Source organism: Sprattus sprattus, assembly GCF_963457725.1.
Source record: "Sprattus sprattus genome assembly, chromosome: 7".
Lineage (NCBI taxonomy): Eukaryota > Metazoa > Chordata > Actinopteri > Clupeiformes > Clupeidae > Sprattus > Sprattus sprattus.
The window spans coordinates 13,484,681-13,512,064 of NC_137926.1; the positions used below are offsets into that span (position 1 = coordinate 13,484,681).

Consider the following 27,384-nt stretch of genomic DNA (forward strand, 5'->3'; position numbering starts at 1 on the left):
AAACAATTAGGTATTTAGGCATAGATATTAAATTAGAAAATGTTATGGTCTATATAAACCCAATGCAATACATAAGATAGTGATAAGCTAAATATATACAAAATCATCATTTATAGGGTACTTTCTATTGGGAAGTGGCTGTCCCCAACCCTGACATCTAAATTTCAATGCCTTTAAATAACACTTTTCAATTTTTTTAGATTTTTTTCAATGATTTAATTTCAAAGATCTTTATGATTGGGTTGAAACAGAACTTGGAATATTTAGATTTATTGTGGGTTTAATTTTTAAATCAATTTTCTATACTCAAAAAATCATGTCCCTAGTTTTCATGTCACTACCGAAACACAAGAGTTTTAGTCCATTGGCTGAGCCTGTGTTTTAGCCACGACTCTGCATTTTTGACCATGCAGTGACAATGCATCTCTGTCCCTCATGGTTGAATGGTAAGTAGCTTAATCCCACAGTTTTTATATAAATGTGTTCCAAAGTCTGAAAATCGACGTGTAACCTTAAGAATGGTCACTACCGAAACGCATGTTTTCTTCAATTAAGTAAACCTTTTGGGGTTTCATGGAAAATCTTATGTTTGTATGTGTGTTCACCTCTTCAAAGATGTGTTTGCAAGCCGTGTGCTTGCTAGAATTCTTTATTTATGCTTAAAGTTAGCTAGAATTGTCACTACCGAAACAGTCACTACCGAAACATATGGTAGTGACCAGATGATTTTGGTAGTGACAAAATGAAATGGTAAGTAGTTCAATCCCATACTTTTTAAATAAATGTGTTGTGTGCACTAATCGGGCGGCCCAGAGCACCTTTTGGATGATTTTGGGAGAGAAATGAACATCCATCCAACAGTGCAGTCACTACCGAAACAGTGCAGTCACTACCGAAACAGATAAATTGAACTTGAAAGTTTGGTAAAAAATTCATTTCTATGGATTTCATTGTGAAAACCTTTGAGGAATATTTGTATAAATACTCTTCATAGAAGGGAAGGAAACACAATCTGAACAGGTCAATAATAATACTTTTTTACTATAGTAAATGTGATGTTTCGGTAGTGACAATTTTTGGAAGAGGAAAAACATTCCAACACATTCTGAAAATACAATATAAAACTTGACTGTTCTTTTACTAGATATGTGTACTTTAGATATGGTACAATATACATACGGACACATTTTTGGGAATAAACCATAAAAAAATTCAAAATATATCCGACATGACTTTGCATCAATTCGGTAGAATGGCCCATATTCTCTAAAAGTCTGAAATAATTCCTCTAAACTTAACCTTCATATACAGTTTGACCCCAGCTGAATATACACTCATGTACAGTACAGTGCAACCCTTTCAAGTATTTTTTCCCACATTTTCATAACAATACACTCCAAATACCTGTTTTTCCTACTGCATTGTGGAGTATTGTGTGTAGATTGATAAGGAAAAATAAATTAATTTTAAGATGAGTCTAGAGCATAACAAAATGTGGAAAAACTAAAAGGGTCTGAAGACTTTCCGAAAGCACTGTACATGAGCAGGACTTAAGTCATCCAGGTGCAATGTGACTGGCTCATTAAATCCATGGTACTCCAATCTAGCTCCTTGGCTTTCCCTGCTCTGAAAATCATCCATGATGCCCTGCTCTGAGTGATCTCAACTGAACCTGACTGAAATGTAACTGTTGGCTGACATCAGAGCTCATCAAAATAACGTCTGATGAGTGCAGTCAGATCTGCAGAGTATTACATTAAACGACCTGAGTAGTGAACAGTTGTGTGTAACACAAGTTTGGTGGCAGGTACATACCAGATGGCGGGTTCTTGAAAAAAAAATGTCAAAGAACATTTTGTGGCTGGAGTGAATTGACACAGTTTTCTGCATTTGGCTCAAACATTGACTTGTTTCTTCTTCCTCAAAACAGCTCATACATGTACCCTGTTATACATGCAATGTTTTGTGAGTGTTTGTGTGTGTTCCGGAGAGAGCAACAGGAGGCTTGGCGTTCTCTCAGGAGTAGAACTTGCTGTTGTTGATTTTCTTCTCTTTAATTCTGTAGGGAGAGAGGATGACGTGACTGAAGCTCTCAAAATATATTAAGCAGTATGAACTATTTGTGCTGTAATTATTTCTGCATGTCCTGTACTCATAATACATATAATACATTTATATAATCTACATATACACATCACACGCATATATATATATATATATACATATTATTTTGTGTTCAACATGTTGTATGGGACAGTATGAGCCTTGAGGTGCCATGGGCTGAGGCTGTGCTAAAGGGGCAATTTGTTTTTATTGTCAAAAGAAGGGTGTCTGACACATGTAAAACTCTGAGGCAAATTAAGGATGCATAGATGGAACATTTTCTGGATGGATAATGTTTTCTTTGTTCCCTTAGAGTGGCACTATTTAGTTTGGTCTTTAAAGTGTTTTGACTTTGACAAGAAAAGTTACATATGGTTCCTTTAAAGACAGTAAAACAACTAGCAAAAATACTGAGGAAGCAGTTTACTTTACTTCCTGACCCTTTAACAGTTCCACATCTCTGACACTGCTCACGCTAATCACATCTACAGCTGTGATGGAGGTTTTGCTCCGGTTCTGTACCCTCTGTGACGACTCACTTCTGTTTGCAAGTGTCCTGGATCTTCAGCAGCTGCCTCTCGTTGGTGCCGATCTCCCGGATGATATCGTCACGGCGCTGGGGGGCTGAGCGCTGCAGGTTGGTGTGCGTGTCATACAGGAAGAGCTCGTCGCTTAGCTCCGTCTGCCTCTTGCGCAACTGGTTGGAGGACGAGTAAAGCTCTTCCTCTGCTTTCTAAAGGGACCACAACGATAAACAGTAACTATGTTCATATGTAAAGCTTCACAAATGTACCTTCAAAGCTGAGAAGATACACACTGGCATATACTGACACGTTTATAAACACATACTTATGTCTGTGGGATTATATTATATGCCCTTAATATTTTCTTACTTAAAAAAAAAAAGATTGCAGTTGATCTCTGTGGTTATTTTACATTCATTGGGCCTCATTCTCAAATTCAGTTGAGAAGATTTTTAAAAGGAATATCTCACTCTTCCGGTGGATTTAGGACAATATTTGCCATATTCGAATGTTTTCTCATCTGGGATATCTTCTGAACTTCAGAAGACTTTGAGAACGCGAAATAGCAATCGTAAATCGGCCGGAGTTTTCTCAAATGTGATTCCTTAAAAAAACACAAGATGGCCCCATGAGGTATTGCATTTAAGAAAGTGTTTTAAAAGTGTTAATGCTGAATTTGTGAGAAATCGTTGGTGATTGCTTACACATCAACTATACAGACATCATCAGATTTAAATAATTATAATATTAATAAATATGAGAATATTTGTATCATTAACAATTACGGTCACATTAATAGTCATGATTCAACGAGGCATCTTGATGTCATAAAATAAATTGAAGGACTAGACCAGAGTGCTACGCTAGTCTAGTGAGCGTCGTCTGGCACTGCCGTCTGTGCAAGTACAGCAATCCAGACTATTTTCATTTGCAGTGTTGAACGCGTTCATTGAACGAAAGTTCATGAAGTCGTTCATAATTTTGGTCAACGTGAACTGAACGTATTGTATTACTGCCTGATGAACGATACTGTGAACTCTTTTCAATTTTGTTCAATAAGTTGCCACATTTCTAGAGACTTCAAGGCGCAAAACACACCATTTACAGTCCTGTATCCAGTGTTGCATAACCAGTCAATCGCTGCGTGTGCTTTCTTCTACTGTCTTTGCCTGGCAAGAGTGATAGCGTCTAATTGCATAGAGGCCGAGAGCGGTATTGCAGACAGAAAGAGATTTAGAAAAATGACTGCGCTGCTTTCGCGTAGACTCGGCCAATTCCGTCTAAACACTTTACTGCTGTTGCATGCCCTTATAAGGAGCTGGCGGGGGGAATATGTATGCAAATCCAGGTGCACATGCTTATAACTTAAAGTAACACTATGCAACAATTATACTTTAGGATTAGGGTTAGGATACGCAGTTTTACCTTAAAAAAAACAGCTTGAAAAAAATGGGGGCGCTACAATGACTTTTAATATGGAGAATCGCCTCCGTGCCATTGCCATACCAGGGTCCATAGGCATATAACTTCGTTCTGTAGTTTTGCCTGTGGCAGCCCGACTTGTTTACATTCTGCCAAACTAGTAAGTAGCTTATTTGCCGTCTTGCTTTGTCTTGTGTTGCACTTGCTTGATGTTTGACTGTGTTAGTACAGTCGTTGAGTAACTAGTTTGTCATAATGTCAAAATCAGCACATTTCAAGAGATTTCGTTAGTTTTAGCTGCTAGCATACCGTTAGCGAATAGCTATTGATCCGTTGTGCTGCTTTAAGAAACCTCTTCCGGGGGAGCACAGCTCAGAAAACTTATGAACACATTTTCAAGCGGAGGTCTTTTCCTTACGTTGTTTTTCCGAAATCCGTAAGAAACATTTCAAAAGAAACTTCAGAAAATGATCGAGAATGAGGCCCATTGTTCTAACATCATACCATTGGGTGTCTAACAAAACTAGCCACATTCAACTGTTATGTGTGTGTGTGTGTGTGTGTGTGTGTGTGTGTGTGTGTGTGTGTGTGTGTGTGTGTGTGTGTGTGTGTGTGTGTGTGTGTGTGTGTGCGTGCGTGCGTGTGTGGTGAGACACTCACCTCCACCAGCTGGATATCAACGTACACCAACAGACTTGCCAATTCTATGGCCTCGTTAAAGCCGTTCTTCAGAGGAACTGAGCGGTAGCCTGGAAACACATCATGCAGTTTGCCTTTGCTGGACGTTAACACACTGGCAACTGTGTGTGCAGGGGCATGTGTGTGTCTATGTGGAGGTGTGTTTTCTGTACATGCCAAAGTAAGTGTGAGCGCATGTGTGTGTACTTGCTTTGTGGTGAATGTATTGGTCATGCTGTATACTGTGTATGTGATGTCTAGCAGAACACTTGACTTTGTTTGCTTACGCATCCCCTGTATATGCAAGTGAAGTGTGTGGATGAGGCCTACCTGAGCGGATTCCTTTGACGGGGAATGTGGCCTGGGCCAGGAAGTTGGGGTCGGAGAACATGTCCTCCTCATTCACCACAAAGCGCAGGAAGGTGAGCTCCGGGTCGTGGACGGTGAAGGTGATGAGGTCAGGAGGGGCGGGCCACACTGGGCTCAGTCCATTATCATCTGGAGAGCACATCACACACCAGCATAAACAACACACAATCAACACCGGGGGTTAGACCAACAGTAAACCAAATACAAGCAATACAGGGGGTTAGACAAACAGCAAACAACATGCAAACAAGTTGAAGAAACAAAAGCAACAGGGTTGAAGGAGCATCTGCACCTTTGATCTTTTCTTTCTTTGGCCCATTATTATTAATGCCAGTATGTGACAATATTACAACTACCTGTGTATAGTACACAGCAACACTAGAACAGTTACATCAAGGCACATTAAACTAGAGGTTATGCCAGGTCAACATTGACAATGAAGAACTGACATTTAACAGTGAACCCAAGCTATGGATAACTGACATTTAACAGTGAACCCCAGCAACGGATAACTGCAGTGAACCACAGCAAATCCTAGGCATGTTTCCAAAAAGTACACACATTTCTGTAGTTAAATCTTTCCAAACTTTGAGAATTATTGTATTCCTGCAATTGCTGTCTGTCTGTCTCTCTCTTAGTCTCACCGTTCATACAGTCTTGGATATCTAAATGGATTGCAAAGATTCGACTACAAAAGAAAAGTAGTTGAAAACCATTAGCAATAGCAGAAAGGTATACACAAAGCTTGCACAACTATTCATCAAAATAAAATATGTAAACACATCAAAAGTTAGTTAGTCAACTTAAATAGTGGAATTTTCAGTTATTAATGGCCCGGGTAACCATTGCAACCACAAAACTGAATGACAGTAAAGCAGCTCCACATCCCAACTCAACTCACGGCAGACAGTAGTCTTGAACTTGCTCTCGTCTGTCTGGCCGCACAGCTCGATCTCCACGAAGGGGCTGACGATGCTGCGCCCTAGCTTGGGCAGATGTCTGGCAGCAATCACCTGTGGAGACGGATCGGAGCATCTTGGAGGTTTTTTTGTCACTTGTCTATTGTACTACAACTTTTTTTAATAACTTAAATGGTCTATTACCGTTATAGATATGGCTGAAGACCAAATTACGCCTTCAGGACAATAAATAGACTAAAACGGTTCATTGTGTGCAACTGTACAAAACCAACTCCAACGTTCAAACCTTTGTGACATGGGGCTGGCTGGTGTATCATCACACTCACACACACACACACACACACACAACACACGTTCGGGTGAGCTGTAGTAATGTATAATGATGAGGTCTGGGCATTCTCACCCGCACTGTGATAGTGAACTTCACTTCGGTTTTGTGCTGGGGGTCGTAGTCCTCCGCCCTCATCATTTCTGGCTGTAGTACATAGCCAGTGTGCCCGTTCAAACTGAAGAGGGCGCTGTTAAGCTGCGTGTACTTATCTGAGGAGGAAGGCAGGCATTGAGTCAAAACTGATGGCAAACACAGAAGACACCATTGGAACAACAACCAACAAGATTTGGTTTTGAATCTTGAATGGACTGGACTAACAATTTAACTCCTCGCAAATCAGCAAACTAACTATATGCGGCAGTCAGAGCAAAGACTTCATGGACAAAACAGTGATAGGTGGCTGTCTGTTCAAAGAATGAAAAATACACAGGTGTATGTGGATAGAGAGGGGGATTTTTTTCTGCTTGTGCAATGCCCCATAACGGTTAAACTCAGTGAGTCCACTGTGCTTTGTGACTCACTTTAAGAAATCCCACTCCCACCATCAAACAACGAACCTGTCTTTAGTCTGACAAGGACTCAGACGTCAGAGCACAGTGACCTACTTAAGGACACACGTTCACACCCACAGAGGTGTTTGAGTAACTGGTAGAGGAAGGTTCTAACATCACCAAGATCATGGGTTAATTCCCAGGCAACACACATACTGACACACTTGACTAGTCTTTAGGTGTATTAGGTTAGTATAGGTTTATTATATGTTTAGTGTATTGTATTGTATGTTTCTTTTGTATATTTAGTTTATTATATGTTTACCATATGCTTAATTTATGTTCAGAGTACTTATATGTTATGTTATGCTAGGTTGCTGTGCAGTGTCTTGTCTTAATGATTTTAGCTCCCAGTCTGACTCTTTGTTTGTGCTGTGCATATGACAATAACAGACTTAAATTTGAACTGTGAATGTATATCTATAATGTACTGTACATTGCTTGGTGTTAAAATAATTCACTAAATGAATGAATGTGATTTTGGGGCACTGATACAATCTGCATCACTGCTCCAGAGTTTGAACTGGAGTCAGCAAATGTCTGGACCAAATTCCTATATAGTCTTCTCCAGGCATATGACCTGTCTGGCTCCATGAGACTACAGAGGGCCTTACCTGCGGTCTGGAAGTTGAGCGAGACCATGTGGCAGCCGCATAGCCACAGCGGGTAGGGGTCATAGTTGGATGAGTCCATGCGCTGGCCTTTGGGGTAGATGCGGCTCAGGGCTTTGCAGTTGTACTTGAGGAACTCCTTGGACTTGCTCTTGGAAGGAATCTTGTTCTCCACGAACGAGCGGATCTCCGTAAATGTATACCTCACTGGAGACGAGGAGAGCAGAGACTAGAGAGTTACTGTGACCAGACTGGGGGTCATAGCTGTGCTAAGGCTTGCGCAAATGGTCAATGCTGTGACGCTGCAGAGATAATGTCCAAAAATGACCACCATTTCACAGGATAATACACGTGATGAAACCTGTCTTATGAGAAGGATGCCTGATTATCCACGTTTAACGAAAAACAGAAAAATGGTATGTGTTAAATGAAACATGATTGCAATCAAGCAGTGTAAGTAAGTGTTAGTGTGTGTGTGTTGTGTGTGTGTTTGTGTCAGTTGTGTAGGAGTCGCCTTTTTTCTCACCAAAGCGGTCCTTGTCTTTGCTGCGTGGCTGACAGTAGACCACTAGGTCAGACATCTCGATGGCCACCACGTCTTTGGTCTCGATCTCTTTCTTCTGCTGGATCTACGACCAGAAACTCACGTAAGTGTGTGTGTGTGTGTGTGTGTGTGTGTGTGTGTGTGTGTGTGTGAGAGAGTGTGTGTGTTTGTGTGTGTGTGTGTCTACATGTAGGTTTGTACACAGTACTGTACACAAGTTTTCAACACTTTAGCTGTTTCACAAAACATTTGTCTTAGACAATTATTTTCTATCCTTATTAGAATTAATGTGTCAAAACGAAATATCATATTTTAGACTTTTAGACACTCTTTTTTGAAAATAGTGAAGAGTCCAGTAAGACAATTTGTTTGTTGAAGCAAGAAAGTAACAAATTAACAGACCACATTGAAGATTGAAAAACAAAAGGCCATCAGCTCAAAACTGTAAAAAACCAGTGTTACTAGAGATCACATAAAGTAAAACTACTACAAAACTGTGGCAAGTTCTTGAAAATGCCTGAAAAAATCTGAGTACCTCAAATTCATGCAGTTTTTACAGGCAACATGAGGAGCACCATGTTGTTGTTTGATATTGTTTTTTTGTTTTGTTTGTTTACTGCACTTTGTATAAAGTAAAAACTATTCATGTCATTATTTTTCAAAGCATTCTCACATTACAGCAAGTGCCTAAAACATTTGTAAGGTATATATTTATTTGTATGCATGTATGTGTATGTGTGTATATATATAGTCTGTGTAACTTACCTCATAATCTTTGTTGATCTTGTGCTGAGTGATATGCCATGCCACCTGATACCATTCAAACAGCTCCTCCACAGTCTCAGTGGCAAAGTCGTACTGCTGACTGCCCTCCTGCTCATCATTCAGTGACACGCTCAACACATTGCTCATACCGTTCTTAGACGACCTCACTATGGACAGAAGAAAGACCAGATGAGAGACAATGAAGATGATAACATGAGAGAGAGAGAAGGATGAGGGGAAAGAGAGGGATAGAGAGTATGAATGGAAGGGAAAACACTTGAAGCCAGATGAAGTTCATCTGAGGAGAGGAGAGGAGGTGGAGGAGAGTGGGGTTGAAAAGACAGGGGTAAAAAATAAAGATGAAAGACAAGCAAGATGATAACACAAGGAAAACAAAAGAGCAAAGGAGAGCAAGTGAGAGAAAGAGAGAAATAGATATGAAGGGAACCAGATAAAGTCCATGGAGAGACAGAGAGAGAAGGGAGAGAGAGAGAGATAGAGACGGGTGAGTGCAGAATGTACCAGTGCTCTGGTGTTTTCATCTGCAAATGTAAATAGCATGCTGAGTGTTTGGAATAGACTGCAGAGAGGATAAATGGACCAGGGCCCTACTCAGCTCTCCTATACAAACAGATAAATGCCCGTGCATAAACACCGGACCCTTGCGCTAAGTGTGTACAGCACATTATTTGTGTCTGCAGATATATGTGTGGACAGCATGCTATGCTTGGACAGCATGTCTGGTGTTTGCAGCAGAGAGGAAGCATTAAAAAAGCGTGCTGTGTGTGTGAGTACGTTTAGGTTTAGAGGGTGGGGGGGGGTAATTGCGTGTATTGTGTAGTCATGATCAAAGCTAACTCATCCTGCAAGAGGGCCCTTAAGTCGCCTTTACATTATTGCGTAGTTTCAGCTTCAACTGTCTCAAGTTGCCCCCACATAGGTGTTGCACTACTACTGCTACTACAATAATGGAGAGGAAAAAAATGGCGGACAGAATGGGGCACCAGCATTACAGCATCCTATGTTGTATGATCTGTCAAGCTTATGGGCCATGGAAATGCTAATGTATAATGATAGTTGTTAACTATGCTTATATTCTTTGTAAATGTATAACGATTGCGATGATTGTTTACACACCGTAACCGCAGCAACGCTATCTTTTGGTAGGACTGTCAAATTAGGCAAACAAATTCTCAACCAGGTTAACATTTTAAAATGCGTGTGCATGGGTGTGTGTGTGCGCATGCGGGTCATGTTGTATGTGAATGGGAAAGGTACACAGCATATTGTAGCACATGTTTAGATGAAAAGAGAGATACCCACAGACATTGCACCTGGAGAGGTCCACCAGCCCCATGCACAAGTCACCCAGCGGGTTATCCTCCATCGCCTGTGAGGTGCACACACACACACACACACACACACAGATAACACACAAAGATGACACACACAGATAAGTAAATGCAAATACTACACAAGGTCACACAGAAACAGTTCTGAGCACCTTCCTGTAAATATGAGAGCCTAGACAAAAGATAACAGTGTGCACCTCTGTGTGTCAACACCGGTTTAGCACGTCAAAATCTAAGAGTGGGAAAAAAAACTGAACTTTTGTAGATAGTTGATGTATCTTACTTGGTCACGGAATTCAGGCTTGGTATTACTTGTCACCTCCTCCACATAGTTGGCAGGGAAGAACAGCTGGATCTTTCCCCCGTAGTCTCCTTTCCACCTACAGGGGACGAACAAGAGACAACATTGGCCTATGGAGCATTCTGCTCTGGTTTCCCCACAATTACCATCATAACATCTGGGTGGTTGTACATTAGAGGATGGACACCCGACCCGAGCCCGTCGGAACACGAAGAAATTACACTCGGGCTTGTGTCGGATTTGGACACATCAGCGCGATAAGGCATTGAACATACCATATTTAACATATCATAATAAGTAGTGAAGTCAACGTCTCTGCCTCACATAATGCAGAAGTTTGTTTTTGAGAATAACATAAATCACATTTAGGATAATCAGTGTTGTGCAGTGTTGTGCATGAACGAGTTCAAAAGAACGCTTTCCTTGAACACGTTCATTTTTATGAGAATGATGAACTGAGCGCAACTTAATGACAAATAATGAATTTGAACGGTGAACACGTTCATATTATTTGAGGTCCGGTGCCACTGAGGTCTAGCTAAAACGGAATGGAACATTTTCCTTCTTCTGAGGAGTAATGCTGTCTAAATCGAATGCTTGCACCATGTCGTTGCACATTAGGCCTAGCCGTATAATTTCCGCGATGTAGCCTAACCTAAACCAACTCACTCGACTCGACTCAAATTAAATTGTGAACTATTCATGTTTACTTGTATGAACTGAACTTTGTACTAGTTCATGAGAGGTGTGAACTTGCACAACACTGACGAAAACAGCCTTCTTCCTGTGGCGGGAATTTGTTTATGTTCTAGCTGTGACAACTTGATTACAGGCATCATGGAGGTAGTTAAAAACAAACGGTCATCTGGAGAGTTTTAAATGATACTAAACGAAGGGAAATCTTCTCTATGGAGATATTTCTGCTTAGCAGTCGATGCGGATTAGAATAAGGCTGTTAGATACGGCCAATGTAAGAAGTGTGACGTTTTAATGAAATATGGTTTCTGCCATCCTCTTTCTCCATAAAAACATGGATTAAACCTCGATGGTTGGACTATGTAGATAGCTTTATAAAGAATGTTGCCGTGCACTTAAAGTTTTCAAGAAAAAAAAAAGATCTTCAATGGTAAGACTTGTTTGTTGTGCCTCCTCAGGTGTAGCATATGACGTGAGTTTTATTTAGGCATAGCAGATGCCTGGCATGTGTAATGTGTAGGCTATTTCATTCTGTTCTTGCAATGTGAATAATTACATTTTTATATGCTTATTGGCCCTCTTGTGCGCGCTTGTGCATTTAACAACGCTTGTATCTGTTGATGCCCAAGTTTAATAAAGGCAGGCTATTCGTCAAAAACTTACATAAATGTGTCATTAGTATTAGTTGAGAAATTGACTCCGTCGGGCTCGGGATGGGTTTCGGACAAAATATTTGAATTGCTGTCGGTCTCGGGCTGGGCTTGGACACTACTCTGTTGGACGCGGGCCGGGATCATACAGAAAAATTCGGCCTCATCCACCCTCTATTGTACAAACATTGTATTTCCTGAATTTCCATTTTTCTAGCCAATTCGGCATCTTCTTCCCACTTTTTGTCTTAAAGTCTTAAAAGGTGGCAAAACAAATGAACCCCACTGGAGGGATGCTGCCCAATGGAGACTTTTCCCTGGCTCAGATGTTCAAAGAACCGTGATACTTTTCTTTGTATTGTAAGGGATAAGACTAGATGTCAAATCCAAAATATGCTTGATTCTTACCATCCTTGGGGATCTTTGATCACATTATGGATCAGAGCTCCTTTGCAGAAGGTGAGCTCATCAGCCCTGGTGGCTCTGTAATCATACAGGGCTTTCACTGTGCTCTGGGGCTGAGGAAGGACACCAGTCACCAGTCAATCAACATCCATCAACCATCATCCACCATCATCATCAACATCATGATCAATCCATCCTTCCATCATCATCATCATCATAGTCATCATCATCATCATTATCATCATCATCACCATCATCATCATTATCATCATCAACAATTATGTGCACAGCTATACCTTTACATGCCAGTGGTATCAGGACTAATAGTAGGCTAGATATATAGCAGTATACAGCATCAACTGTTTTTATACATTAGCTCCCTTTAGGGCTCTACTCCAAAAGTGGAATCCCCCTATAGTAGGTAGAGTATATCACTGTCAATTGAAATAATTGTTTGCCTTGCTTACCATTGCAGGCTCGATTTCATTTGGCTCCACGTACATCTTCATATCGTAAATTGAACCACAGTCCCGCTCCTGCATGTGAAAAAAAGACTAATTTATGCCTGGAATGAGTGCTGTATTTTTATACATTTTACACTTAATTACCCTTTATTCGATCTATCCTCTCATCCTTTATCTCTGTGTGTCTTCTTTTCCCTCTCTCTTTCACAGTCTTATCTTGCTTTCTCTGATTCTCTCTCTCTCTCTCTTCCGCCCTCCCCATGATCTATCATATCTGTCCCCATCACCTTGCTGAATCTCTCCACCATCTCTCGGGTCACCGGGTAGCGAAGTTTGATCTTGCGGTACAGAGGAAACTTCCGGAAGTAGTCCACCAGCTCCACTAGGCTCTCAAACTCAGAGGAGGAGCCCAGCACGTACACAGAGCCCTCTTTCGTGATACGGCAGTGCTTCACCTTACCATCCCCCCTAATGACACACACACACACACACACTTCATCACTTTACATCGTTCACCATAAAATGTTCCATTTACATTTACATTTAGTCATTTAGCAGACGCTTTTATCCAAAGCGACGTACAAAGGAGAGAACAATCAAGCTACGAGCAATAGAGACCTAGTGTAACAATAAATACGATTTTACATAAGAACATTTTTATTTTAGTAATCGTATTGGACGGCATAGTACTCAATTAAATCATATTGCCACTGCACACATTTTGACAGATGATAACTATAAGCTCGCTCCCCTCTCACATCATAAGTGGTGGGTGGATTTTCAAGAAAAGTGAATGTCCCTCAGTGTTCATCAGAGTCCATGAGCAGAGAATATAATATAACTATATTATAATATATATTATAATAACAATGGGCATAAAGCTGGAGCTTCTGTCTAAAGTCAGCTGCCATAATGAATGTGTGGATCATGAAAACAGTGGCACTGGATGTTTTTTTTCTAAATTAACCTGAACTTCCCTGATCTGACATGGTCAGGACTGTGATCAGTGAGATGTGCCTGTAGGTGATCAGTGAGAAATGCGTGAAGGTGATACCTGAAGGTGATGGCGTAGGAGTCGGGTTCTTCTCTCTGGCGTATGAGGAAGGCTCCATCCCGCGGGATCCTCATCAGGGAATCCTCAGCCTCTCCCCGGCTCAGGTTATCGTAGAACCACCTGAAACACACCCGTAAGAGTGAGACTGGAGTGGAGTCTGCCGTTCAGGCATGGGAGGGAGAGCGGAAAGGCGTGACACTTATACCTGTGGAGGCTAGCATCAGTCTTTAAGTGTCAGGGTATGAAGTTTACACACTAGGGATGGGAAGATTCACCGGTTCACATCGATGCACCGGCATAAAAGCTCACGATGCGATGGCCCGGATCAAAAAAGTGTGCACCGGATACAATGTGGGATGAATCGCGATGCATCGTTTCTAACATTTTTGTATCGGTATAATCTCAAAACAAGACCAATAATTTTATATTGAGATAGATTCCACCTCTTTTACTGTTTCTTAAACGTGCTCTCACCGCTGTCAATGGCCGCTTCTCGTGAAGTCTATACTTTTTCTAAAAGCTCTATCTGTCTGCAATACCGCTCTCGGCCTCTATGCTAATTGGGCGCTCTCACAGGCAAAGACAGTGGGATAAGGGAGTCTTAACGGTGTTTTTCGCCTGGAAGTCTAGCACCTTATTGAACGAAATAAAAAAATAGTGAACGTGCCGTTCACAGACACCAGAAAGTCCGCAGTATCGTTCATTAGGCCAGTTCACGTTCACCAAAATTATGAACGAGTTCATGAACTTTCAATCAATGAACACTTTCAGACAACACTGGCACTTGATGCACGTTTCATAGATCTGGCTTTCTTGGAAGACCACGGCACCAAGGACATGATATTTATTATGATAATAGCAGCGGTTATGATGGAGGAAGATTACTTGAATTTACCAGTGTCTTCCTTAAATTGGAAAAGGAAATCTAGCAGCTATAGTCTCCTTTATTTCTTCATCCTGATCATGTGGATCAACTCAAAACCTAAAGAAAAACATTAAAACAGGACAAATAACTTAAATTAAGTGTGTAATGCAGTTGATCCACGTGTAGGATGAAGCAAACTGTGTTGTGACTGCCAGGTATAGTTTTAAAAAAATATGACATTCAGAGAACACTTATACATGTTATATCTTGTCAGAGACCTTGTTAATGATTTGTTGTATGACAAATAAATGAATCATTATGAATCATATAAAATTGCATTATTTTGCATCGCATCTCGTTGAATCGCATCTTGTCGAATCGCACTGCAATAGGGGCGAATCGTATCGTATCGCATTAGGAGCTGCTTTTATGTATCTTTAATGTATCGGATCGTTGGCAGTGCATCGAGATGTGTATCGCATCGTCCTGAGTATGGAGATGCACATCCCTATTACACACTGCACAGTCCAGTAGCTCCTCGACAACAATACACATGCACATACACACAAACGCACAGCTCATATTTACAGTGTAAATTTAAGGACACCCCTCGATTTTAGAGAGGGTTTTAAGACTTCAGATAAAATCGCTAGAATGCATGTGTGTGTGTGTATGTCTGTATGTGTGTGTGTGTGTGTGCATGCTGGTGTGTATATGAGTGCATCTCACCCCTGCAGCAGGTGCTGGTTTGGCCGTGGGACAGCATCGGTGAGGCGCAGGTGAAAGTCCATGCAGCGGAGCGGGTTGTCCTTGTAGTGCTCTACAAGTGCGTACACACTGGGAAAGTGCAGGTTGTCCGTGAGGAAGTAGTACACGTGGCTGTCCTGAGTGCCTGAGCGGATCCGGCAGTGCTGCACTCTCCCACTTCGCCTGCAGGGGGTGGCAAACACACCAAGTGGAAGTTACAGTTGCAATGAGCACAAAGGGCACAGTGCATAACGCAGTCTCTTTGGAGGCAGTGTCTCAGTGCTGGGTTTCTAAATCTCTCAAAGTCTCTCTGAGAAAATTAATTTAGATGACAAAACGAGTGCCTCCGTAACAAGAATGATTTTCATAGTTTGGTTTTCAGTACGGGAGTAAGGAGAATGGTACAGATGAGAAGGACTACTATGAGGGTGAGGAGAATGACATTCGGACACCGGTACTTTTAATGACCATAACTTTTAATGACAGTTTTGCCAGTAATGTAAAGGTAGAGTCCATGATTCTGGCGAAAGGTTATTGATATTTGAGCTTCCCATTTAGAGCCAGAACCGTACTAACACCAGAGGACTTATTTGGAGCTCACAAAGGTTGCTGACTTTAAGACTGTACCTTTAAGAAAAGACTCGGAATGAAAGAGTTCAGTACCAGAAAGAGAGGGTGAAGTCGCCGAGGAAGGCTTCGCTCTTTCGCACAAGGAAAGTCCCGTCCTTCCCACCGGACTCGGCACAGAACTCCTGCAGGAGCCGCTCAGCCGTCTGCCGACCCTCAGACATGCGCCCGTGGAACCAGGGCTCAGAGACGTGCTGGTCCGCAAATGCCTGATGGGAAGAGAGAGAGAGAGAGAGAGAGAGAGAGAGAGAGAGAGAGAGAGAGAGAGAGAGAGAGAGAGAGAGAGAGAGAGAGAGAGAGAGAGAGAGAGAGAGATTTAATGTCTTCTGAGGAATTATGTGTGTGTTTGTAAGAGAGAGTGAGATATAGAGACATTAAAAGCAGGAGATGGGAAAGAGCATATGACAACCCTAGGACAACACTGAGGAGAAAAATAAAGTAGTCAAAGTCAAAGGGGGGGGGGTGGGTGGGGGGGTGGGTCTGTCACCTGGCCAATTGTCCCCATTTCTTCCTCTTGCTCATACTCTTCGGCGTAGTAGAGCTTGTCATCTGAGATAACGCAGAAGTGTCGATTCCATTTCTGAGAAAAAAACGACAAAATGAATGCTTGTAACGAAATATCTCACATCCAAAATTTGAAAAAGAATCTCAATTATACATTTTACAGTGTTTTAACGATGATCTTATGGTAATGTATCATCATTGTACAATAATGGGTGAGTTAACAAATATCACATTCCACACGAGACACCTTACAACAGTCATGGAATCATTTACATCAGTTGCAACACACTCACACAACATAGCTTTTGTGTTTCAACACACCGATGCGAGCATACACTGGCACACCCACCACTTGCACCCCCTATGCACTTGCTATGCTAAAATATACCTGATCTACAGGGTCCCAGATGAGGAGGTCTCCTTGCTTCTCTCCTTTACGCATGTCCTTCCTGCCCAGGGTGCCATCCAAGCTCAGCTTCTTGTGCTGTGACAGACAGACAGACAGGTAGAGATATAAATATAAATTAAAATTAATTTATGTGTGTATGTTTATGTGTGTGTGTTTATGTGTGTGTGTTTATGTGTGTGTGTGTATGTGTGTGTGTTTATGTGTGTGTGTGTGTGTGTGTGTGTGTGTGTGTGTGTGTGTGTGTGTGTGTGTGTGTGTGTGTGTGTGTGTGTGTGTCTGTGTGTGTGTGTGTGTGTGTGTGTGTGTGTGTGTGTGTGTGTGTGTGTGTGTGTGTGTGTGTGTGTGTGTGTGTGTCCTGAGAGTAAACACTTAGACTGTCCCGTCTGGTACAAGTTTACAAGGTACAAGGTACAAATGACAGCCCATACTATGGAGCTGAATGCCATGCTTTCTGAAGGAATCCATCACCTCATCAAAGGGAGCTCTATTTGGACATGCACCCTTTTGAAGTGCACCCTTTTGAGACCTAGTAGGGGGGTGGACAACATAAGTATCTACTTTCATTACATGCTGTTATGTCACTGTCCTCTTGAAGGCTCACAGCCAAGTTGTGCACACATCCACTGTTTCAGACAGACAGAGTGAGAGAGAGACAGAGAAAGATAGAGACAGAAAAGAAAAAGGGCAAGGTGAGAGAGAAGGAGAGAGAGAGAGAGAGAGAAAGCAAGTAATAGAAAGAGTACAAGAAGGAGGAAGAGAGAGGGGGAGTGAGAAAGACATGAAAAGGGAAAACCAAACACAAGAAGACAGATAGATAGACATGTTTTTGCCACACCTTAAGGATGATCTTGCCCTTGAGCTGTGTCGGGGAGGGCAGCTGCTCAGCTAACTCTTCCACCGGTTCTGTCAGAAGCTTGTCCCCAAACTCCCTCTTAAAGATGGACGCCATTTGCCTCTGGTTCTCCAAGTTACAGTGCTCCTCGATAGACAGGATCACGGGGTAACTGCCCACAGTCACAGAGCCATTTACATTACATACGCCTTAAATGCACCCACACAATATAGAGCTATGATACACTCACACAACACACCTATAACACACTCACACAACAGAACATCTGTGATACACTCAGGTCAATCACTCAATACAGCTGCTGCAATAAACTCTCTTAGCTGGACCACACCCAATCGCTGATATATAACTTCACATGGCCAGACCTGGCTTTAGCCCTTCAAAATGACCTACTGGAGACACTTCATCCAAATGTTTGTATTGAAATGTATCAAGAGCTGATGCAAACCATATTTTGCAGTATTAAGACCAAATTCTTCAATGATTGTGCTCAGATGTGTATTATCATTTCACAACTCAAACAACAGAGTCAACCTTCCTAATCTAACACTCCCGCAACATCATACTGACCCACTGGCATCACTCACTTGACACTAATGCAACATCCTAACACACCCAAATGACACTGTCATCAAAAGGGCAACAGAAAATGAAACAGAGTCTCCATGTACAATCCTAAGAGACACACAAACTCACACACACATCATACATATACACACACACATTATTATTGATATATGGGCCATTCTACCGAATTGATGCAAAGTCAGGTCGGAAATATTTTGAATTTTTTTATGTTTTATTCCCAAAACTTTGTCCGTATGTATATTGTACCATATCTAAAGTACATATATCTAGTAAAAGAACAGTCAATTTTTATAATATATTTTCAGAATGTGTTGGAATGTTTTTCCTCTTCCAAAAATTGTCACTACCGAAACATCACATTTACTATAGTAAAAAAGTATTATTATTGACCTGTTCAGATTGTGTTTCCTTCCCTTCTCTGGAGAGTATTTTTACAAATATTTCTTGAAGGTTTTCACAATGAAATCCATAAAAATGAAATTTTCCCCAAATTTTGAAGTTCAATTTATACAATTCATCAAAATCTAAGTGCAATATTTCTTTGTAAAATGCAAAATACTGATCATATTGATTCCAGAGTTGTTGATTGATGAAATTTAACATACATTAATCCAATCAGTATCATAACACTTTAGTTGATTACTCAATATACTTAATTTTTTACAAAACATCTAGTGTTTCGGTAGTGCTGCACTGTTTCGGTAGTGACTGCACTGTTTCGGTAGTGACTGATGGATGTTCATTTCTCTCCCAAAATCTTCCAAAAGGCGCTCTGGGCCGCCCTTTAGTCCACACAACACATTTATTTAAAAATGATGGGATTGAACTACTTACCATTTCATTTTGTCACTACCGAAATCATCTGGTCACTACCATATGTTTCGGTAGTGACTGTTTCGGTAGTGACAATTCTAGCTAACTTTAAGCATAAATAAAGAATTCTAGCAAGCACACGGCTTGCAAACACATCTTTGAAGAGGTGAACACACATACAAACATAAGATTTTCCATGAAACCCCAAAAGGTTTACTTAATTGAAGAAAACATGCGTTTCGGTAGTGACAATTCTTAAGGTTACACGTCGATTTTCAGACTTTGGAACACATTTATATAAAAACTATGGGATTTAGCTACTTACCATTCAACCATGAGGGACAGAGATGCAGTGTCACTGCATGGTCAAAAATGCAGAGTCGTGGCTAAAGCACAGGCTCAGCCAATGGACTAAAACTCTTGTGTTTCGGTAGTGACATGAAAACTAGGGACATGATTTTTTGAGTACAGTAAATTGATTTAAAAATTAAACCCACAATAAATCTAAATATTCCAAGTTCTGTTTCAACCCAATCATAAAGATCTTTGAAATTAAATCATTGAAAAAAATCTGAAAAAATTGAAAAGTGTTATTTAAAGGCATTGAAATTTAGATGTCAGGGTTGGGGACAGCTACTTCCCAATAGAAAGTACCCTATAAATGATGATTTTGTATATATTTAGCTTATCACTATCTCATGTAATGCATTGGGTTTATATAGACCATAACATTTTCTAATTAAATATCTATGCCTAAATACCTAATTGTTTTGTAAATAGTTTTTATTGTTGAGGGACTGCATATTACACGAATTCGGTAGAATGGCCCATATACTGCATACACACACATTCACCCTACCCCCTGACACACACACATGCACAAAGGGTCATTTTTGGAATCTACTCACTCTGAGGTCACAAAGGCATGCTCATTGATGGCCTTGACCACGTCCTCGAACTTGATCTTGGTTGTTCTCGTCCAGCCATGGTATATGATGGGGTAGTCTGGACTATCCCAGCAGTCCACTGTGACAAACACATTTTTTCCATCACATAAAAACACTACAAGGCCACAGATCTATATGGGAATCACTAGAACCTTGCTAGAACACATGCTGAGAAACATACAGAGAACATTTAAAAAGGCAACTATGTTTAAAAAATTTGACTTAAAAAAAGTTGAAAAGTTGAAAATCAGCATTTTAACAACAATAAAACAGCTGTTACTGTGAGGTTAAGTTAGCGGGAATGGGGGGGCACTGACACTCAATGCAGCGGCAGCCCAGTCTAAGGCAGCGCACATAGGCTTCGCAGGACGACTCGCTACGTATCTGATCACCAGTCAGGTACCTGTGATCACACATAGACACACACACACACACACACAGAGACACATTATTAACACACACGGACATATTTCCACAAACACACACACACACACACACACACAAACACACACACACAGAGACATACAGTATATATATACACACACACACACACACACACACAAACAAACATAAACACACACACACGCCACAGGGGATATCATCAAAAGGGCAATTCTCTTGCATAGCTGTTCTGTATTTGGATGTGTGGTGAGGGCTGATCAGGGGGAGGAGACTAACGTGTTGTGGGAGGAGTTGATCCAGTAGTGAGATAGCGGGTTGTTCATATCCAGGGTGTTCACTTCCGAGAACTTCTCATCCCAGATGGAGTTCTCTTTGGAGAACAGGAAATTGAGGAACTGATGAAGGGGAAAAGAACGAAAGAAAGAAAGAGAGAAAGAAAGAGGAAGAACAAGAAAAAAAAGTGGAGAAAACGGACAGAATGAAACCGTGTAAGTGTACACAGACTGCAATCAGTAAAATGAAAGAGCTATCATGACATCATCGACCCTGGGTTGGTGCGTACCTCTCCAACAGTAAACTCTGGGTCATTGGTCTTCCTCATGGTGTCATCAATGAAAGTGGTCATCAGCTCCCTCACCTGATTTAAGTTATACGCCCAGGTCTCCTGTGAGTGAAAGAGATTTAAGTTATAAGCCCAGGTCTTCTGTGAGTGAAAGAAATTTAAGTTATACGCCCAGGTCTCCTGTGAGAGAAAGAGACAGAGAACAAGTATGTGTGTGTATGAAAGAGAGAGGGAGGAGGGCCAACAGATATGCTTGGTGCATGCAAAGTGTCTGCTAGATGTAAATACATTGTGGAACACACAGTATCCCTGAGACATACAAGAAGTACATTTGAATTCATCACTAACATATTTACTCCTTGGTAGCTACAGTATTCTTAGCGCCTGAGGTATGAGGACCCAGCAAGATCTCACCTTCTGCTGGTGCTGAAGGAAGCGCTGGAAATCATAGAGCAGAACTGCTGAGGAGTCTGGTCTATCCGTGTTCCTACAAACACACAACACATACTACATCCCAACCAAACAACATGTACTAAATCTCAAACACAAAATATGTATCTAACTACATCTCAAAACACACATGTACTATATCTCAGACACACAACTACTACTACATCTCAATCAAAAAACATATTCTACATCTTAATTTGCTTCCATCTCAGTTACAACCACGGAAACATAACAACATTACAACATAAACTGCACAGTTTAAAAATACATTCTGCATTCCCTAAGAAAGAATGAATAACAGGGGAAATCTCACCCCATAATGAATGCACAGGACTCCTTTTTAAACTCATCCAGAATCTGGAAAAGCATAATATGAACACAGACAAGTTAGTCCAGCCAAGCAATTTCAAGCTTAAATGTAGACACACATGCACACACACACAAACACACACACACACACACACACACACACACACACACACACACACACACACACACACACACACACACACACACACACACACACACACACACACACACACACACACATTATAAATGAAACACGTCATCTTTGTATTTGTACTTACACTCTTCTGATTTTCAAACATTAAATAATTGTAGAATTGATGAAACTGCTCAAAGTCCAAAACATCTTTCTTTGCTGCGACTTCCTAAAACAAAACACAAATAAGGTTGATTTTTCAAGCATTTCAGTTCACATTGTTTGAATTTCAGTATTGGAGATCTGTTGAAAACTGTTGAAAGAATAAAGAAGTGTGTCTGCTTTTAAAATGAATGCTGTTTGGGTGGTCCGAGGTGCGGCAGAAACAATAGCTTCCCACACCACATGGTGGACCAAGTGACTGGGTCATTTCTCAGTTCTGCTGCCACTATCTCTCCCACTCGTTTCCTGACTGCTCTCTATGGTCCTGTCAGAACAAAGGCCAGAAAGCCCTAAAAAACTATCTGATGGTATCTAACTTGTTAACAAATAAGAGTTAGAATCTCTTGAAAAAGGTTCAGTTCAAGCTATATATTTAGGTTTCCTCCGGTAGGAGGTAACCTATTGTTATTGTAGGCTTTCCTATTATTATTATGTTAGTACCATGGGAGTCAATGGCAGCCCCTAGAACCATATGGTAACTTTTTGTGAAATTTGGCACACTCATTAAGGACAGTCCCTTCTTCATTCACACCAAGTTTCATGGCTCTCATTACACCACTCTAGCGCCACCAACAGGTCAAAGTTGGACTTTTGTAACACACGCAACTTTTGAACCGTATGACCGATTTTCAAAAATGAGGTACCATTGGATTCCCTGGATCAAGACGAATTTAACAGACCCTATGGACCCTGTTTTTGTTTTTGTATTTGTTTTAGTTAGGTGAAGAGCAATTTCATCCTGAAATTAAACTGATAATTTTTTGGAATAGCATTTCCAAATATTACAAAACATGCTAGTAAAAAATTATATATGACACTATAACTAGTAAACCCTACTGGAGAACAGATAGGTGAAGACATGTGATGAGAGGAGAAAAGAGGAGGCAACACCAGAGGATTGGTATCAATACCGCAAATCGTTCCTTCAGGAATCGCGAGCCGGGGACCTTCATGTTGACTTGCGGCAGAAGAGATTTGAGTTCCTTCAGCGTGACTCTGCCAAAAACCAATGATTCATTGGCATTGTGATATAATGTATTATAATATCATATATGCTATATATGTGCGTGGTCATATTGATGGATGGTTACTTTCAAATGAGAAATCTAGAAAAATACCTGTTCCTCTTCGTCTGATCAATTGAGTACATCTGTTTCCTCAACCAGCTACAGGTGGGGAAAAAAAACAATTGGAATGGAGTTTCCCGGCGCGCGCGCGCGTGTGTGTGTGTGTGTGTGTGTGTATTTGTGTGTGTGTGTGTGTGTGTGTGTGTGTGTGTGTGTGTGTGTGTGTGTGTGTGTGTGTGTGTGTGTGTGTGTGTGTGTGTGTGTGTGTGTGTGTGTGTGTGTGTGTGCGCCTGCCTGTGTTTGGGTGTGTATGTGTGTGCGCACAATCACAGATGCATGAACCTTTCTATAATGTCTGGTGTGGGAGCCACCAGTGCCTCCTCTCTCAGCAGTTCCAAACCGATCAGCCACTTTTCTGCTTCTGCCATAGTGTCAGCTGAACAAAAAAACCACAAGCGTTAAGTACACAGATACACAGAGAACCAGGGAGAAACACACACACACACACAAACAGACACATATTTACCTCCTAGACTCAGGGTATTCAGCACAAACTGAGACCCATAGAAGATTGTAAAGCAGGTGTTGTCATCATGCTTGCACTTGGAGTCTTTAAAGCGCTCAAAATCCTTTGAGTTTCTGCCACGTCGAACCTCTCGAATCTCTGACAGATCCACTGTAGCACAGGCAGGTTAGACACCATTATTCATGATTTACATAAAGGGTCTCCTGGTATCATAACACACTTCTCACAATGGAATACTGTACAACGGTTATAATCAACAGTCATTATACTGTAAACTACCATGCATTATATACTGATCTCTGAATAAAGCCGTTTTACTAGTAAATACTGTTACGCACCTATGCACCCCCACTGGCCTTGCAGTGGCAGAGAAACTGCTTTTGGGTGGTGCATGGGCATCATTTTCTTGATTGTCCACACCTAAGAAGGGGGCCTGCATTATTGCCTTCAGAAGGGGCCTTGCATTCTCACCATGCTTTTGAGGCTGGTGCTCTCTGTGGGTTTTTTGTGCTTTGCGTTTATATATGTATCACCTAGAATTCAAGTTAATTGATTTAATCATTGATTTAACCCCCCTTTTTTTGCAAACTCTGTGGGGGTCGTAACATAAATGGGGCCTTTTCCATGATCCTTTGAGCTTTTTTTGTGGAGTTAAAGTGCCTCAGCTGCGTGGCTGTGCTGCCCTTCGATCAAAGCACTTGTTTGTTATTTTGTTGGTTTTGTTTATTGTGTTGGGTGGTTTTCCCGGGTGGGGCAATGCTTCTGAGTTAGGCGGTTGACTATCTGTGGTATGCTGTCTACTCTCGAGCTTAGCGTTCAAAGTCTCGAGCCAAGTACACCACTCAAGACTAGGTAGGTATAGTTTCGTTTTTTTCGTAGGTATAGATTGAGAGTTGCTCAATAAGCTAAAACCAGTGACATTCTGAGTTTTGTAAGGTTTGTGTAGAGTTAATGTATTTCTGTGACCTGTGCTGCATTGTGAACTTTCAGTGGCTGCATTTTGTCTGGCTTGTGGTAAGCTCTTTATAGTGTAGTATAAGCTTGGAGGTCTGAAGAAACCATTTGCTTCTGATGGTTTTGTGTTCAGTGCAGGTAGGCTATATACTTTTGGTGAGCTACCATTTTTTTATTGTTGCAGCTGTGTGTGGAAATTTCCAGTTCATGCATCTAGATCAGCATTTATGGGTCCCTAGATGTGAATGTTCAGAATGGGTTTTTGTGCGCTTGTATGTTTATCCACAACATTTCTAATTTATTTATTTATTAAAATAAACCCCTATTTTTGCAAACTCTGTCGTCTGTCTTCATTTTATGTTGTGGATGACGAGCCGCTTCACAACCATGTATAAAGAGAAACGTAAAAGACAGCGTAAGTGTTAAAGGGGGAAAAGAGTGAAAGACACACTAATGATCATAGGACTAGGTTTCTCTGTGACATGCACATGTGTATTCTGTATTCTCTCACCCATTCTCAAAATTACTCAGAATTTTCTCAGCAACACACTTGTTAAAGTGTATGGTGCCTAAAGTGAAATTCCACATCACCACCTCTGCAGGACTGCTCTTATCCTCCACTGAGTCTACCACAGTGCAATGCTGCCTCAGCATCACCAGGGCAAAAGTGCTATTTCCCTCAGCAGTAACAAAAAGACAAAAATGCAAATATAAGACATAATTCAGCAGTGTCCTATCATTCTTAACTCATTTGTTGTGGTCAGGGGTTATATTATGGGGTTTTCTTTGGTTTGCCTACAGAGCTAAAAAAGTGATGTTCTGGGAAATCAATATTAGGTTTAAGAATGCTGAAAACTACCAAGGATCTAGGGCCAGGAGTGGGAGCTGTAGTTAAAGAAAGACTTCAGTGTACAGCACAGATCACATCTACAGTTTTGGGAACAGGGGTACAGGTGAAGTGACATGGCTTAGGGCGGCAAAACTCACAGACTCCATCGATTTTGTCCGCCGTGCGGGTCCACGCCACCTGCTTGGTCTCCATGATGACCTGCACAGTGAGCCGCTCCATCTTCTGGCGGAAGACGGTCATGACAATGCCCATCTCCAGGTCACGCTTCACCTGGCTCTTCTTGTACTCCGTCAGCTCGCCCTGCTGCTGCCCCAGGCCTGCCATCGCTGCACCTGTGGTACAAACAAAGAGGTAATTGCAGTAGAGGGAGAGACAGTATAGGAGAAGTAAAGAGAGAGTGTCCACTGATCCAGTGTGTGTGTGTGTGTCTGTGTGTGTGAGTGTGTGTGTGTGTGTGTGTGTGTGTGTGTGTGTGTGTGTGTGTGTGTGTGTGTGTGTGTGTGTGTGTGTGTGTGTGTGTGTGTGTGTGTGTGTGTGTGTGTGATAGAGAGAGAGCATGGGAGACACAGAAAGAAAGAAACAAAGAAAGAAAGACTGCGGCCAGTGCATGGAAGACAGTCTCAGTTGATGATCTAGTGTGTGTGTGTATTTGGTGTGACAGAGACATAGACAGAGGCATAGACAGAAAGAAAGAAAGGAAAGAAGAAGAGAAAGAAAGAAAGATGACATGAGAGACAGAGTCTCAGCTGAGGTTCTGAAATGCCGTGTGGGCCCAATCTACAGACTGTGTGTGGAGGCCAGTGCACGCAGGGTCAGATAAACATACAAAACTATGTGTGCTTTCACTTTTAACATTTTTCACCAAATATATTTTTATCATCACAATCTCGCTCCATTATGAACTAGTTTTTCTGCAACAGCAATGTGTGCGTCTGAAAGTTACACCGGGGCACATTCGAGTTTTCCAACCGGTTAGGCATTGCCTGAAATGCAAATGAATTAAGCTTGGACCACAAAGAAACCACTTGTTAAAGTATTTTAACAGTAGGCCTACTCCCTGAACCTGTTGAAATACTTCCAGGGGAGGCTGAGAGACCGAATTAGAGTTAAACATGTGAAATATGGACCGCAGAAGGAGGGCCTACTTTCAGAAAATCTGACACCATGAAACAGGTTGATAGGGCAGGTAACTTGTGAGACAACGATGTCCTTACACAGAATGAAGAGTTGGATTCATTAAAACAAGTACAAATTCCATACAAATCCAAAGCACTCCAGAAACCTTTCAACCTTGCCGGGGTTTTCCCCGTGGAGCATAAACAAAGATGTCAAACTGTTCCTCCAAGTCAAGACACACCTGCAAATTCTACTGGTAGGGCAAGAAAAGTCGACCTGCCACTGTAAGCCTACTAGCGAGTCCACGAGGCATAAACTGGTTATCGCGTTTGAACAAATCAAGAATAGAGCTAATGAAAATAAGGAACACAACAGCCAAACCAAGTGTATGTTTTAACCCCGTTATTTAAGCAGTCATTTTCGGCACACTGTCGGAGTTAGACCTTTCTTAAGATTAAGAACGTAAGAATAACTCCGACAGTATGCCGGAAATGACAACTCATATTAAGAGAAAACGGGGCGCTCCAGCTTCGTGAAAGCTGTGTTTGTCACCCGAAAAAGTGATGTGACAGTGTGAATCTGTAAGACTTGTAATGGTAAAATGCCATTCAATTCTGAAACTTTTTCGCCAACAGTGACATTCTCCTCACGTTCCACGGTATCTTCTTGTGCCAACACTTTGACTTATTTTTAAATGTAC

The 27,384-nt window shown here is 41.3% G+C and overlaps 1 protein-coding gene and 1 pseudogene across 2 annotated transcripts in view; both read right to left on the reverse strand.

The window, feature by feature from the left end:
- Positions 1-1,959: 1,959 nt before the first annotated feature.
- LOC308368588 (1-phosphatidylinositol 4,5-bisphosphate phosphodiesterase gamma-2-like) overlaps positions 1,960-27,384 on the reverse strand; it is an 82,293-nt pseudogene continuing 56,868 nt past the window's right edge. Inside the window, exons 34-35 of the transcript in view lie at positions 2,643-2,836; positions 1,960-2,059 (exon numbers count right to left, since the gene is read on the reverse strand). The product of the transcript in view is annotated as a 1-phosphatidylinositol 4,5-bisphosphate phosphodiesterase gamma-2-like (transcript). The remainder of the gene's footprint in view (positions 2,060-2,642; positions 2,837-27,384) is intronic.
- Positions 2,899-25,892, reverse strand: LOC308368106 (1-phosphatidylinositol 4,5-bisphosphate phosphodiesterase gamma-2-like; the record flags this gene model as incomplete). Its single annotated transcript, XM_080842172.1, has 31 exons — positions 2,899-2,904; positions 4,710-4,798; positions 5,058-5,225; positions 5,998-6,109; positions 6,420-6,586; positions 7,513-7,716; positions 8,036-8,132; positions 8,819-8,985; positions 10,323-10,326; positions 10,454-10,550; positions 12,226-12,329; positions 12,690-12,758; positions 12,974-13,154; positions 13,741-13,860; positions 15,335-15,535; positions 16,016-16,188; positions 16,467-16,559; positions 16,872-16,967; positions 17,728-17,896; positions 20,055-20,172; positions 20,411-20,496; positions 20,772-20,890; positions 21,058-21,159; positions 21,472-21,544; positions 21,821-21,864; positions 22,095-22,178; positions 23,083-23,167; positions 23,290-23,337; positions 23,581-23,674; positions 23,765-23,914; positions 25,706-25,892. 31 exons carry the CDS (start codon positions 25,890-25,892, stop codon positions 2,899-2,901), a joined length of 3,507 nt encoding a protein of 1,168 aa, XP_080698298.1.